A 14,876-nucleotide genomic window follows, 5' to 3' on the forward strand; every position below is an offset into this window, starting at 1 on the left:
CAACATTATATTTGTCGACATTATATTTGTCTCTGTTTTATACATTTTTAGCTAGCACGCTTGTGCAGTACGGTATTTGATTGTTTTATACATTGTTTATACAAGTGTTCCACCATTGTAGATCAAGTGGTGACTACTTAGAGCTATCTTTTGTGATGCAAATGCCTATGTACATAGTAAAAAGTGAAGATGCAGCTCTTCGAAGATACAAGTACCATGTAGAATCTCCTGCAACTAAAGGAGGAGTATTTCGTTCAATGGAATTCATTGCAGGCCCTAGTACAAAAACTGCAGGAGTGATTGACCGTTCTCTTATATTAACAACATCTCTGAACAAATTACATTGCAATGGTATGTATGCATGTATCTTGTGTATGTATATCATTTTGTTAACCAGGCATTCACCCAGCATGCAGGGCGTACGCCTGGTTATTGTAATTGTTTTGGAAAATGTGTGTGTGTGTGTGTGTGTGTGTGTGTGTGTGTGTGTGTGTGTGTGTGTGTGCATGTGCGTGTGTGAGTCCGTGTCATTTCGCCCATGTGAGCAAACAATTTTGTGCCAAAAGTAGCCTTCATATTAGTCTCACGTGGCCAGACCGCTTTTTCTCCCACAATGCTTGTCGATTGGAAACCTGTTTGAAAAAGGGTCTGGTCCTGTTCACATCAGCAACTCGTTCTATAGTGGTGTTGGGTGTGGATTCGGCATATGCCAATAACCGCCTTTGTTTGAAGCCTGCTAATGATACCAGAAGCCTGCTTATGCTGACATACTTCACAAGGCCATCATTGATGTGTGAGGTGTTGACAAAAGTGCTGAGAACAAATTGTCAATGCAAACTGGACCAGACATTGACGCATGATTTGTTGACAAAAGTGCTGAGAACAAATTGCCAATGTAACGCTTTTTGAGCAGGCGCTTATATTTTCCAATTGATTAGCACTGTGGGAGAAAAAACAGTCTGGCCATGCGACACTACCTTCATTATGTGAAATGAGGGCTGCATGGAACCAGTATAAACCTTCCCGGAGGTAAACTTTAGCTGTCAGGTGGTTTATTCATGCCAATTTCAAAAACAGGTAAAGTGAATTGCTGAAGACGTTATGAATGCCTTTCGTAACAGGCTATATGGGCGTAAAGTAACCAAAAAACAACATATTATCTGTATCTGGCTTCATAGGACACCAGAAATAATGAATCCCTTCGAAGAGAAAAGGGTGTGTCCCATACTTACGCAAACAAAAATAAAGGGCAGCCTCAAGGCTTTCTCAAAACAATTTGTGAGAGAAAACACACTATAAAACAGTTGAGAAGATACTTCTGTGTGTAATTTGTGGTTTAAAGTGGTTTGTTAGAGTTACGTTTCCTAGCAGTGCATAGCAACATAATTACTGAATTACAAAATTGTAACGTGTTCGGTTAATAAGCACACCAACAAGCTTTAATGATTGATTACAGATCACGAGACAACTACACGTGTATGCATCTAATTAGTTTCTATATTTCACATCTCCAATTTTACAAAAAATGAGAAAAAGCCTAGATGTGAACACACGCACACACACATATACAAAAGCAATACCTAAGAAAAGGAAAACACAAAGCAAACAAACAAACAGACAAAAACTACAACTAAAATAAATTATTGGTGTGTAAAATGTAAAGTGCTAATAATAATAATAATAAAAGTAACACTCAGCTACCATGGTATATAACTGGTAACTGAGCACAAAAAAATTAGTTAAATGGCACATAGTCCCCCATCCATGCTGGTTTTCTTTGTCACTCTTCCTGATCTGTGTCATGGCAGCTCCTTTGGGGTGACTCCTCTGTCTCCAGGAGGTTCTAAGTGTTCTTCTGTTAGTTCTGCACTGAGTGCTTCTGTGGGTACTTGTGTTTTGAACTCTGATGGCTGGTGTTTGTCAGTGTAAATGAGTTGCCTGCGATTTTGCCTGTATTCTTTCCCACCCACCATGACTATGTAACTTCTTGGCCCAGCTAACCTGGTACATACACCACAACTCCAATTTTTATCTCCAGGCATGCGCATTTGTATGGAGTCTCCAGGTTGGATTTCTGGAAGTTCTTTAACATGTTGATTATAGTAATACTGCTCCTTCTGCTTTTGTGCCTTCAGAGCTTGGGAATCCTTCTGTGTATTGAATCGAGGGTGTGAGAGAGACTCAGTGACTGGAAATTGTGTTCTGCACTGTCGTTCCAAAAAAACGTTGTGCTGGGCTTGTTTCAAAACCCTCTGATGGCATGTTGCGCCAATCCAGCAGAGCTAAATACTCTGATTGCCCTGACATTTTGCACTTAGCAAACAGCTTCTTGATGGTCTTTACGGCATTCTCTGGTTTTGCCATTTGACTGCGGGTGGTAAGGCGAAGATGTGACATGATCAAATCCCCATTCTTTTGATAAGTTGAAAGACTCTGATAGTGAGAATTGCAGACCGTTATCTGTTACCAGATGGTTGGGAACTCCGTATCTTGAAAACATGACTTTAAGGACTTTACTCACACTATTGGTTGTGACTGTGGTGTTTTTTTCAACCTTGCTGTAATAGTCACACACCACTAATAGAGTGCGACCATTCAACTCACACAAATCTGCCCTAACTTTGGACCACGGGCGGTTTGCAAATTCATGCTGCATGAATGGTTCTCTTCTGGATGAGCTTCTGTGCCTTAAGCAAATATCACATTTTGAAATGTAGTCTTTGAATTCAGTGGCCATTCGAGGCCAGTACATGGTCTCCCGAGCTCTTCTAATGCATCCCTCTATACCAATATGTGCTGCATGTATGGTGGTCATCATTTCTTTGCACATCTGTTCTGGAACCACTAGGCACTGGCCCTTAAACACCAGCTTACCTTGTGCTATCAGAACATCATAATAAGCATGGATACACTCAGGTGTGTCCGATTTGCTGTCTGGCCACCCATTTTTTATGGTAATGCACAGTACTGTTAGCACTGGATCATCTGCTGAACTTGCTGGATCTTATGGATTCTGTCCTGACTGATTGCCAGTGATCTACAGTGGTCCACTTCTTCAAGGTGGTGGAGAAAATCACAGATATTAACTTCTGATTGATGTGCTCGACTAAGCGTGTCTGCCAGAAACATTGAGTTCCTCTTTTGTACAGTTGTATTTCTGTAGTTTTAACAGCATTCGTTGTAACCTCTTGGGTGCACTATCCAGTGGTTTCAGTATAATAAACTCCAGAGGTTTATGGTCAGTTTCCACATGTACCTCTTTCCTTATGGTTCAAAATGGTCACACCCAAATATGATGGCCAGCAACTCCTTCTCAATTTGTGCATAGTGCCTTTCTGCTGATGATAGAGCACGCAAAGCATAGGCAACTGGCTGTCCACCTTGCATTAATGCTGCACCCAAACCTGACTGAGAAGCATCACATTGAAGAACTACTGCTTCACCTACATCATAATAGCACAAGACAGGTGTACTAGGTATGGCTCTTTTCGAAGGCTCATCCCAAATCCATGCTACATCTCTCTGAGTCAGTACTCGTAATGGCTGTGTAATGTCTGAGAGGTGAGACAAACACTTACTGAGGAGGTATTGCACCATTCCAAGTAGTCTCTGTTTTCCAAGTACATCAGTGGGAGCAGGCATCTCCTTGATTACCTTTACTTTTGCTGGGTCTACACACAGGCCTTCACTGGTGGCAATATGGGACTTCTTTCTTCCGCAGTTGTAGTTTATTAGGATTTAGTCTGACTCCCTTCATCTCATAACGTTCTAGCAGTCCTCCTAAATTTCGGTCATGATCACAGATGGCATCCTCCATAGTCTCACCCCGCCCCACAACTACAAAATCGTCAGCGATTACCTTGACACCCTGTAACCCTTCGATTAGTTGGTGCATCCTCCTTTAAAAGATTTCTGGTGCTGAGCAAATCCCAAAAGGCATGCGTTTCCACCTGTATCTACCGAATGGTGTATGGAATGTGGTCAAGAATGATGATGCCTCATCTAGCTAGTGCAATGTGCCAAAATCTACTGCATACATCGAGGATGCTAAATACTTTCACTCCATGAAGGCAAGTGGCTACATCATCAATGGTTGGCAATGGATAGTGTTCTCGTTCTATAGCTCGGTTAAGATCCTTAGGATCCAAACAGATCCATAGTGTATTATCTTTCTTTGACACGATCACCATAGAGTTTATCCAAAGGGTTGGTTCTGTGACAGGTTGTATAATCTCTTGCTCAACCAGAGTATCAAGTGTTTCCTTCAATTTATCTCTGATAGCCACTGGTACTCGTCTCTGGGCATGCTGAACAGGTTCAATGGAGTTATCAATGCGAATATGGTATGAACCATCCATAAGGCCTACTCCCCCTCCAAACGCCCTTGGGTACTTCTTAACAAGTTGTTCCTTGGATAGACCATGTGACAAGTCTAGCGTGTATACTTGAGCAGCGCCAGTAGCTGGCTTGTGTACCTCGTCACTATCAAAATAGGATACAATGTTAAGATCCAGGCAAGCCTTTCTAACAAGTAGTGGACAAATATTTGTACTGTCTACTAGTTTGCAGTCTAACCAAAATGTGTGGTGTTTGTGGAATGCTTTTAGGCTTGTTCTCCCCACAACTGGTAGTGTTGTGCCACCATATGCAGTAATAGCTGATTGAATTTTAGTTACATGTTCCAAGTTAAAATTTGTAGTGGCTTTCTTGTACAGTGAGAGTGGTACAACATTACATTGAGCGCCTGTGTCTACTTGAAAGTGCAAGTATTTCCCAGACTCTAATCTGATAGTGAGTCATCCAGTTGTATTGTTGACACCTCTTCTGTGGGAAAGGCTTCATCCATGTCACTATCCACAACCTTAACACCTTTAGTGGGTGCTTTGAAAGTGGCACTATGACACTTAGCTGCGAACTGGTTAGGCTTGTGGCATTTGTTGCACACTTTACCAAAAGCTGGACATACCTCTTTTGAATAATATTGATGTTTTCAGCCACAGTTCCAACATTCTCTTACTGGGTTATTGTCACCAGCTTCTGTCTTTGACCGTACATGTGATACTTGCTTTCTTGTTGCAACAGCACTCACATTTGCATCAGAGTAATCGCCCACAACTCTCATTTGTTCTTGTATGCTCTCTGCAGCACAGCATATCTCGTCTGTCTTTTTGAGGGTTAGTTCAGATTCTCGCAGTAGCTGCTTGCATGCCTTGTTATCTTTGATTCCAAAAACCAATCGATCACATAATGTTTCATCAGGGGTAATGGAGTGAAATTCACAGCCCTCTGAGAGTTTGTGCAGCGCAGTTCAGTACTGCTCATAAGATTCACCCTCTTCCTGTTGTCGCCTATTAATATCGTTCAAAAGGTACATTTTTCTGCAGATTACAATATTGTTCAAACGTACTCAGAACTGGGGCAATTATTGCTTCTTTTATATTCCCCTCATTTGTCCAGCCAGTGAATGCAGAAAACACCTCTCTTGCTGTTAATAACGTAGCAACTTGGACAGCTTGAGATTTCTTATTTAGTTCCAATGCTTGAGCGTAGCTAGTCCAAGCCCTGTTAAATTTCTTCCACTTGTCAGGTACTTGTGGGCCATAAATCTCCAGCAGGATAGGCGGTGATAGAGGATATCCTGCCGCCATCGTGTTTCAGTAAGTCCTCACTAACAACAATCTACTTGCCTGACAGGGTACCATTATCCCGGTACCAAGGTGTACTAGTCTGGGTAGTTAGTTCCGCGCTAGACTTCTGCACCGAGAACTGCCGTCTTGGACTATATTCTAGTCGTGTCGTATTCTTGGCACTCGCACTGAGTAGCTAGTTTACTTCTGACACCATGTAACGTGTTCGGTTAATAAGCACACCAACAAGCTTAAATGACTGATTACAGATCACGAGACAACTACACGTGTATGCATCTAATTAGTCTCTATACGTCACAAAAATAATTCATGAATTACGAAATACACTAAATTACTGTATTTACAAGTCTAATTATCTAGCTGAATTAATAGTATACTAAATTATATACAATGTTGATTAATTGCCTATTTAGTCAGAATGGGATAGTATTGACTGCATGGGCGTCTGGTTTTTAGAAGTAGCATAACATTAACTTATTTAGTACTGGTACTGTATATAGCTAATTGTTTGACTTCAGATGATCATCTCACTTTTTATGCATTTATTGTAGTGATCCTTACTATTTTGTTCATAAATATCCTAATATTCTTTAGAAAATGGTATGCATAATATGCTTTGATATTTGGAGGATAATGAGGTCTTTAAAATCCACTAAGAGACCTGCTAGCAGGTTCTTAAAATGGTTAGAAATCTGCTAGCAGAAAGACCTCAAGCATCACAAATCTCATATTCAATCATTGATTTGCAATGCTTCCTCCAAGCATATTCAGGCTGATAGCCTCCAATGGGCGACCAGTCACCCAGGCTAACATGTGGTTAACCACTCTATTCATTTTATAGGCATTCCTAAAACAATTCGATTACAGAATCTAACGTTATACATACGTTATTACGATGAACGGAGAAGTCCAGGGAAAATTCTGTATAGTGCCCATTTGTTTCTAGAGTGTTTTTAGGCTGTTTTCGTCTTATAGATGCACTTTACTAAGACCTAAATGGGTAAGCTTCCTTGTACAAACTGTTTGAAATCGTGCCTGTTCTTCGTACTACTGTGGCACCGCTGAAGGCACATCTTGTGACAACTTGTTCCCATTGTATAAATCCACGCAAGCTGCTTCTTCGACACACGTGTTCTTTACAGTGCTGTGATTAAATGAGCGCTGGCTACAACTAACCCGGCTGCCATTTCCCAGCTATGCCAGACCCAAGTCTAACTTGTGAAAGAAAGCAGTGCGAGCTTCGATTTTTTCAACACTTCGACAAAAGCACATTCAGTCTTCTTTGATTATTAACATTGTGTGATGATTTCAGTACAACATATAACCCAATTCCACAATGACTCCACCTATATGCCCATATAAAACATTAAGTCGGTTAGAGACCACGCCCTCGGATCTTTGTGGATTTTAAAAACCTCACTTTGCTCAGTTTTTAAAATCCACGAAGATCATTGTGCTAGGTCTCTAACCTACACATAAACTTGTTTCTCAACTTTTGTAACTTAATTAGTTAGTAAACTCTATACACCCTATCACAGAAAAGAATGGCACTAGCATGCTAAGGCATGTGATCCCACGCTAATTAATTACTGGCAGGAAAAACATGTTTTACTTTACCGTATAATGGGAAATTTTCAAAAAAAGTTAAATTTTCGAAAAAGAGTGCTTGAGTGTAAGTTCAAAAAAATTTTTTTTAAACGGATCCTCTTTACCGTGCTGCACCTTAGATAATTAACTAGAAGGGTTTAATTTGTGAACTTTGCGTACTGGTTGGGGGAAGCTAACAATGATTACATTGATTACATGCAGTGGAGTATGTTTGTTCAGTTAGGCATACATATCGATAAATGCCCAACTGTATGGCATTGGTAGAATTGCGTCTAGTTAGCTACCCCTTCCTCCTTCGTAGCTTAAACTGTGATGTTTGGTCTTAATAATGTTAATCCAAACAACCTGCAGATTGAGCCACAACTATATTGTAGCCATACATAGGTGTAGCAAGCACCTCATGGAGGGGAGGGCAGACAATGGTAGGAGAAGGCAGACAATGGTAGGAGAAGCATGCTAAACTAGGGGAGTCTGGGGGCATCCCCCCCCCCCCCTCCTCCCCAGGAAAATTTTTGAAAATTAATGCTCCAAGATTGAATTTCTGTATTTTCAGAGTATTTGTAGCAGTAAAAACATGCTTGAAATATTCCAGCAGTGCATTCTTACTTGTGTAATTTATTTCTATGTCAGTCACAAACACTACGAAAATTAATTTTAGAGGCGCTTGCCACAATCATCGATCTGAAGTGTTGCTGAGGAGTTACTATGCATTAGATGATAGTTCCATAACTTCTATATGCCTTGATTGCTGATTGAATAGAAAGGAGTAATTTGAAAAGTTGGTGGTAAGTAGACAGTTGAGAACTTAGCCCTTAAACCCACAGAGAACTTTTCGGAAATGTGTGTTTACACAATATGGACACTCATGGTGACACTAAGTGGGGCAACTTAATTCTTATAGTCTACAAATGCACATAGATTCAAAGTGTGTTTACTGGGCTACTTGGAAGGTTAAATGAACACTGTAACTACAGTGGCTTACTTATTATGAAGCAATGAACAGTGATGAGTTGCGTTTCCATATTTCAAAATTCTTGCCACGTGTTTAATTTCGATTGTGGGTGTACTCACGTGAGTCATATATGGCCTGATAGAAAATTTCACGATGAATCGAATGGAAGTTGTTGCAAGGTGATAGGAGCAACTACCATCGAGTTATCAACTATTTTATAAATGTATGTAAAGGATTTGCGTGTTTCTTTACCGAAAAGTTATTTTCACGGCTAGTTTTGGCCTCACCATTTAGAACTAGGGTAAAACCCTAGGTATTATTTTTTTCCTTGTTACATCACAAGTAGAATGATGTAAATTACATAGCCATAGGATGGATGCTTCATAAGTTACAGTACTTTGTGCAAGCCATGCATATTTATTGAATTTAAATCCAGTTTTCTGGATTATGTGGGTTTAATTAATAATTAAGGGCTAAGAAATGACTTGTATAGCTAGCCAAATTATTGGGGGGGGGGACATTTCCCCCTCCCACTTCTTACGCCTATGCCATATTTATTACAGCTGTAGCAAGGCATATGACATGTTATAGTATAAGGTCCTTCTGTTATGCTATAGTTGACACAATAGTCTTAATCTTCCACATGTCCAGTAAAATTAGGCAGCTGTCCAGTCCATTCTGGTTTATCAGAACATTGTGGCAGGACAACAGAAATTTCCTATCTGATATAACATCTTGTATATAGTCATATGAGTTGTTATCATGTGTAGAAAATGTTTTTGAGCTCTGTATGGTGGAAAGGTGGTTTGTGTAGGAAAGCATGCAGTAATGTGCCATGGTATGCTTTCTTGTGCATAAGTTAGCTTATTAGCAAATACGAAGAGAAGTGATATCCATGCAAGCAGCCAAGTTGTGTAAAGTGGTGTGTCATTTTTTGTAAAGCCTGGAATTCAAAGGTGCTGGCCAAGAAATGGCTGCAACGATGTTAATATTAATCAACTCATGGTGTGTTGTTTGGCATGGTAACCTTTTTTTTCTGAAATAGATGTTTTTGACATTATATAGTGTAACACTTCTTTATTGTTTGACAGTTATATAAGTATGCCTTATATGTATTAATTGTTGTTACTTATAACTTAAAAGTTGTCATTTACATTAATAACATATTCCAAACTAAATAAGAAACCAAAACTTTAAGATGTGGCAATTTTTTTCTCAAAAACACAGCAAATTTTCTGTGATGTACCAAAATTTATCCTTGTGTAGGAAGCATGGTTCCTACACGTGTAGGAAGCATGGTTCCTACACGTGTAGGGTAACATTAAGAAATTTTGTAGGAAATATTCCTGCACTGTTGAGTTTTGTAAGAAAGATTCCTCCACATGACATAATGTGTAAGAATAATTCATACAAGTGTAGGAATTATAGGAACAATTTCTACACTTGTAAGAATGATTCCTACACTTGTAAGAATGATTCCTACACTTGTAGGAATTATTCCTATACTGCAAGAAGATGTCTTACACTTTGTGCCAAGTGTAGGAATCTTTCTTACAAAATTCAACAGTGTGGGAATATTTCCTATAAAATTCTGGCAAAATTCTCAATAAAGCACTACACGTGTAGGAACCATGCTTCCTACACAAGTGTAAAATTCCTTCCAGCACTTTACCTCAAAATTATGATTTCTTATTTAGTTTGGAATATGTTTAATGAATTAATGATGTTTCTTTGTCACAGCAACATATCAACATTATGATGGCATTGTGTGGCCTGAATTAGTTGATAAGGCCACGTCAGATACTAGCATTAAAGCAAAGTTTTTTGGACTTTTCAGAAGTAAGGCCACTGGTTCAGATGTGAACTTCACTGATGTCAAGTCACTGTCACAATCCAAACATAGACATTACAGAGTCTTGGCGCTGGAATTTTATCTGGATGCTCTGAATGATATTCTAAGTGGGCAGTGCAGAAGTAACCCTTGCCAGTTTCTGAAGACAATTTTTGCCATATATGCATCAGTGTATAATTGTGCTTTGTTTTATGATCATAAAGACCATTTATGGACTATAGAAGAAGTGAAGCAGGTAATTGTCTTTGTGCATGCATTATAGTATGTACGCGTTGAGCTGGATCCCCAAATACATTTAATAACTCATGAATGCAATTACACACAGTCTTGAAATTTGGCTCATTTGTAGTACTGCTTGTCCCACTAAAAATGTTTCTGAATCTTTCGTTCAAATGTCTGACACAATATTTCCGGTCCATTAAAATTTCCACCATACATTTTCTATGGGTAAGCCATAAAGTGCAGTATTCATTATTCATTACAACTCTTTCTCGAACTTGTAATGGAGCTGAAACACACGTGTCCGTTGATGACACTTTTACTGTCACCACTAGTCATCTGGTTGGCTGATATGTTAAAGCGTGTCATGGCTTTGCATTGTTATTTAAGCTGCAGAACCTTAATAGCTTCTTGTCAGAAATTCCAGAAGCGATGATCATGGAGGCAAATTAAAGTATGGAACAGGCCACTGAAACAGAACAGTGTGAAGCCTAGCAGAGGACACAAGACAGATTTACATCTGCACGACTAACTCAGGTCAAAGTTTGCCATAGAATGCAGAACCAAAGCAGCTATAATATATGTCAATATAGCAAAAAACTGTGTAGAGATAAAAGAAAGTACACATCATTCATACAAAAGGTAGGTAGAAAATTTTTAGGAGATGTATTGAACACTGGCACATGTAATGTTACCAAACCTGCAGAGCAGTCACTTAAGGTACGTGCCATATGGAACTTACCATCTGGTGGTCGGTGGATGGTCTAACGCGTGTGATGATAACAGTATAGTATCAGAACAGCCACTTCCTTGTCCAAAGAATGTGTTCTGTAGAAGCTTACCATCCATTAGAAAGCAGTACGAATAATTCTTTTAGATATCGACACAGTTAATAAGCTTACCAATACACTTAGAGACCTGAAGTAAGATTTCTAATTTTCATTTAGAGACCTGGTCCCATGTGAGGCATACATACATCTTACAATACAAATGCGCTCTGTTTTATATTATCAGAAGTTAGCTCTGTTTTCTTCAGATGGGCCTATTTCGTATCACCACTTGCTAACTAGTCTTTTATCTTCATTATCCAATGGTTCCATGTCATGAAAGCCACTAACAAAGTTTATTTTTGTTACTGCATGATGAAGTCCCCACACACTAACACAGCTATTTTGTCAAGTACGATCACATTTTGTCAATGCAGATAAGGTCCATATAAGTAGGCAGTACCATAGATTATAGAGGGCCAATTCCCACTTCAAGGGCACAAACCATATTGAAGTTGAACATGTATCCAGTTTTATTTCTGTCGCTAGTAAAATGTGCCAGAAGCTTGTAGGTTGGCGTAGGTGAGGAGTGTGCATGGGAATAATACTTGCAGTGATGGATCTCCTAAATACACGAGTGAGCATTACCAGAGAGTACTTTAAACTATTTTGTAGCACTAGTTTGTGATAAAGAATCACTTATCTTAACAAATTTTTTAATGAATCATGTAATAGTTTTCTATCCCATGTATCCAGTTCACTAGCACTGTTTGTTCAGGGTATGGCTTCTTGTCATCATCAACAATTACATTCTGATGACTGATGCCTGCCTTCATGGAGGGTGACAGCTGTATAGGCTAATTATCCACAACTTTACAATCCTGCAATATATTACAATACACAATATTTCATGCAGAGTCGCACAGACAACTAACATGATCACTTGTGGTACCTTCATTGCTCAGATGGCTATGAACTTAACAGGGGTGCAACATAGGCGGCGGAAAGGGGGGGGGGCTAGGGGGCTAAAGCCCCCCCTCAGAATGATATCACACCGAAATTATCTTTCTTGAAGACCGTGATAAAGATCGAGATACTCTAATAGAACAGTCACTCTAATAAAGTAGTCAGTGTGTAGCGAGCTATGTAAGGATTTTTATGTAGTTTATCAGCTAGAAATGGTAGCTGGTGAGGTGGAAAACTCTTGTCAGTTGGTTGTGACCTTTTTTTTTTTTTTTTTTTTTTGGTCTCACCTTACCAAACTATAGAAATAAGTCTGGGTCAGCCCAGCGGAGCCCCCCCTCATATCAACTACTTCCTCCGCCGCTGGGGTGCAACAATATACTCCAACAATATATTGTTTCATCACACATGTAGTAGTTGTGTCATGGGACCGAGTGATTTGCCTGATATGTACACCCAAACTTGAGGGCAGCAGGATGAGTACGTGGGTGTACATATCAGGCAAATCATGAGGGCACTAGATTCACCTGATATGTACCATGGCAATTGCAGGCTAAGAGCTTGCGGGCGATTAATCACCCAAACCATACAAGACTGACCACTGAATTTATTATATAGGCCAACTCGATTATGGGGCAATATAGCAACATACATTGTGACCATGTTGAACGGGAAAGTTCTAAGGGTATTGCAGAAAAGTTCAATTAAGTGATATTACAAGTATTTTAAAGCCACTGCATTGTTTTACAGACTGTTTACAATCATTTACTAAACATCTATAGGGGTAACCTTCACTGTAGAGTGGTTATCTCATGTTACTCGAAAAGTCATATTCGAATATGCGGTGAACCGCTTGTGAATATGCTATAACACTAGTTCTCACCTTAAACCAATGTTTTTCAACTTATAGGATGGCAAGGTAAGTGTTGTAGGATGCACAATCAGACGCATGGCTTTCATCACATGACCAATAGCAAATTCCCACAATCAATTTTGGCTTGAGTTTTTATATACAGAAATGCTCCTACATAGCCAGCCATGGTTTAACTTAAATATACCATGACCAGCCAGGGTTTATAAGATATGTACTCTACAATTTTCTTTGAAGTCATGGTATATGTAAAATATTGCTATAATGTTGTTACATATTGTTGCACCCCTGTTAAGTTCATAGCATCTGAGAGATGAAAATGCTGAAAGTGATCACACAAGTAGAGTAGTTCGTGCGAGTCCATACACATGCAGATATGTATCGTACAACTGTTTTCATTCATTTTAGGCTTTCACTACACTTGTTTATGTAGTCACACATTGTATAAAGGTTGTCTATTGCAATAATAGTGTTCTACCATTCAGTTAAGTGCCAGGTATTACTTATACGTATTCAAAATTAACACTAGACCTCAAATAAAAGCCCTTTTCATTAGGGTGAAAATGTTTGGAAGGAAATAAAAGCCCTCGCCTTAGTATGAGTAAATGTGGCACAGTAACTAAGTGTCTACCTAGTTGAACAAAAGTATAGTATTTGTATGTACAGAATTTTATACATGGTTGATTTATTTCCTATTTAGCGAGTTTAGTGATAGTACTGACTGCGTGGATGCCTGTATTTTAGAAGTAGTACATACATTATCAATTTGTTTTGTCTATTGTGCCTAGTTAATAAACACAATGATCATGGTATCTCTTATGTATTGTGTATCTAGTCATACAATTTCACATGTGCTAAATATGTATGCGTGTATGTGTGTATGATGACATAGTGTAATATTTAGTTTGTATGATTTATTGCGTACAATTTTGTGTAGGAAATTTACCAGCAAATAAAAGAAGTTACAAAGTCACTTGTGGAGAAAATCAGAAAGTATCCAAATACAAATCATTCCAATGAAGTGTTAGTTTTACTGGTGACTTACTACAAATGCAAGTGTTTCTCTAAATTTTGTTCAGACTCTTCTAATCGTCTGTTGTTGACTGTTTTGCTCCGAAGCATGATCCTTGACCAGCAATCATATAAAGTTCACAAGATTCTTTTTTCTGAATATGGTAGTTCTATCATTGAGATGTTTAAGATGTTGCTTGACACTCCACTACCATTAGAATGGATATATGCTGTCCCATTAATGCATTTAGCAACAAAACAATGTAATCCTTTTGATACATTGCGGAGTATCAGTTGGAACTTTGATGAAGCTGTGAAGGGGTAAGTTTTTCAGTTCATTCATTTTTAAGGAAAATATGCATAGATATAAGTTGACTTGTAGGCATTAAAAGTGAATGAGTTGTGAAAGTTTTTAGGTTCTCCTGACTGTATGTGCCTATAGTAATTGCCAATGTTTTATATATTTGTCAGAAGAATGATTGAAAGACAAAGTATCTCCTGTACAACTATAATTTTAAATTCTGCTGTACTCTTCAAGTAAATTGTAAACAGTGTAATATGAACATTATACTAAAGTCTATATAATTACATATTTACAGTATGTGGTTTTGATATGGTATACAGTAATCATGTGCTTTTTCAGATTTTCATTCATTTATCAATAATCTGATGTAAATTTTTGTAACACTATTCATACTGTTACTTAATATCTAATCCAAAACAGCCAAGCTGTAAAAAAAGTGTGCGGCCCTCAGAAAGGCTATGGTGAAAAAAGATGTGAAATCCAAGGTGGCGGCCAAGAAATGGCTGTGATGGTAGGTTAATGGTAAAAATTTTAATAATGACAATTCAGGTAAATTTTGTGAAGTGGCACAAAAATTCACCTGAATTGTCGTTATTAAAATTTTTACCATTAACCTACCATCACAGCCATTTCTTGGCCGCCACCTTGGATTTCACATCTTTTTTCACCATAGCCTTTCTG

The 14,876-nt window shown here is 38.6% G+C and overlaps 1 protein-coding gene across 1 annotated transcript in view; it reads left to right on the forward strand.

Annotated features, from left to right (window-relative positions):
• Nucleotides 1-14,876, forward strand: part of LOC136250635 (E3 ubiquitin-protein ligase rnf213-alpha-like) — a 486,640-nt gene that overhangs the window by 20,210 nt on the left and 451,554 nt on the right. The window contains exons 6-8 of the mRNA XM_066042860.1: nt 122-351; nt 9,949-10,295; nt 13,818-14,212. Of these exons, the coding sequence (XP_065898932.1) occupies nt 122-351; nt 9,949-10,295; nt 13,818-14,212 (972 nt within the window). The remainder of the gene's footprint in view (nt 1-121; nt 352-9,948; nt 10,296-13,817; nt 14,213-14,876) is intronic.

Source organism: Dysidea avara, chromosome 3, assembly GCF_963678975.1.
Source record: "Dysidea avara chromosome 3, odDysAvar1.4, whole genome shotgun sequence".
In the NCBI taxonomy this organism is placed as follows: Eukaryota; Metazoa; Porifera; class Demospongiae; order Dictyoceratida; family Dysideidae; genus Dysidea; species Dysidea avara.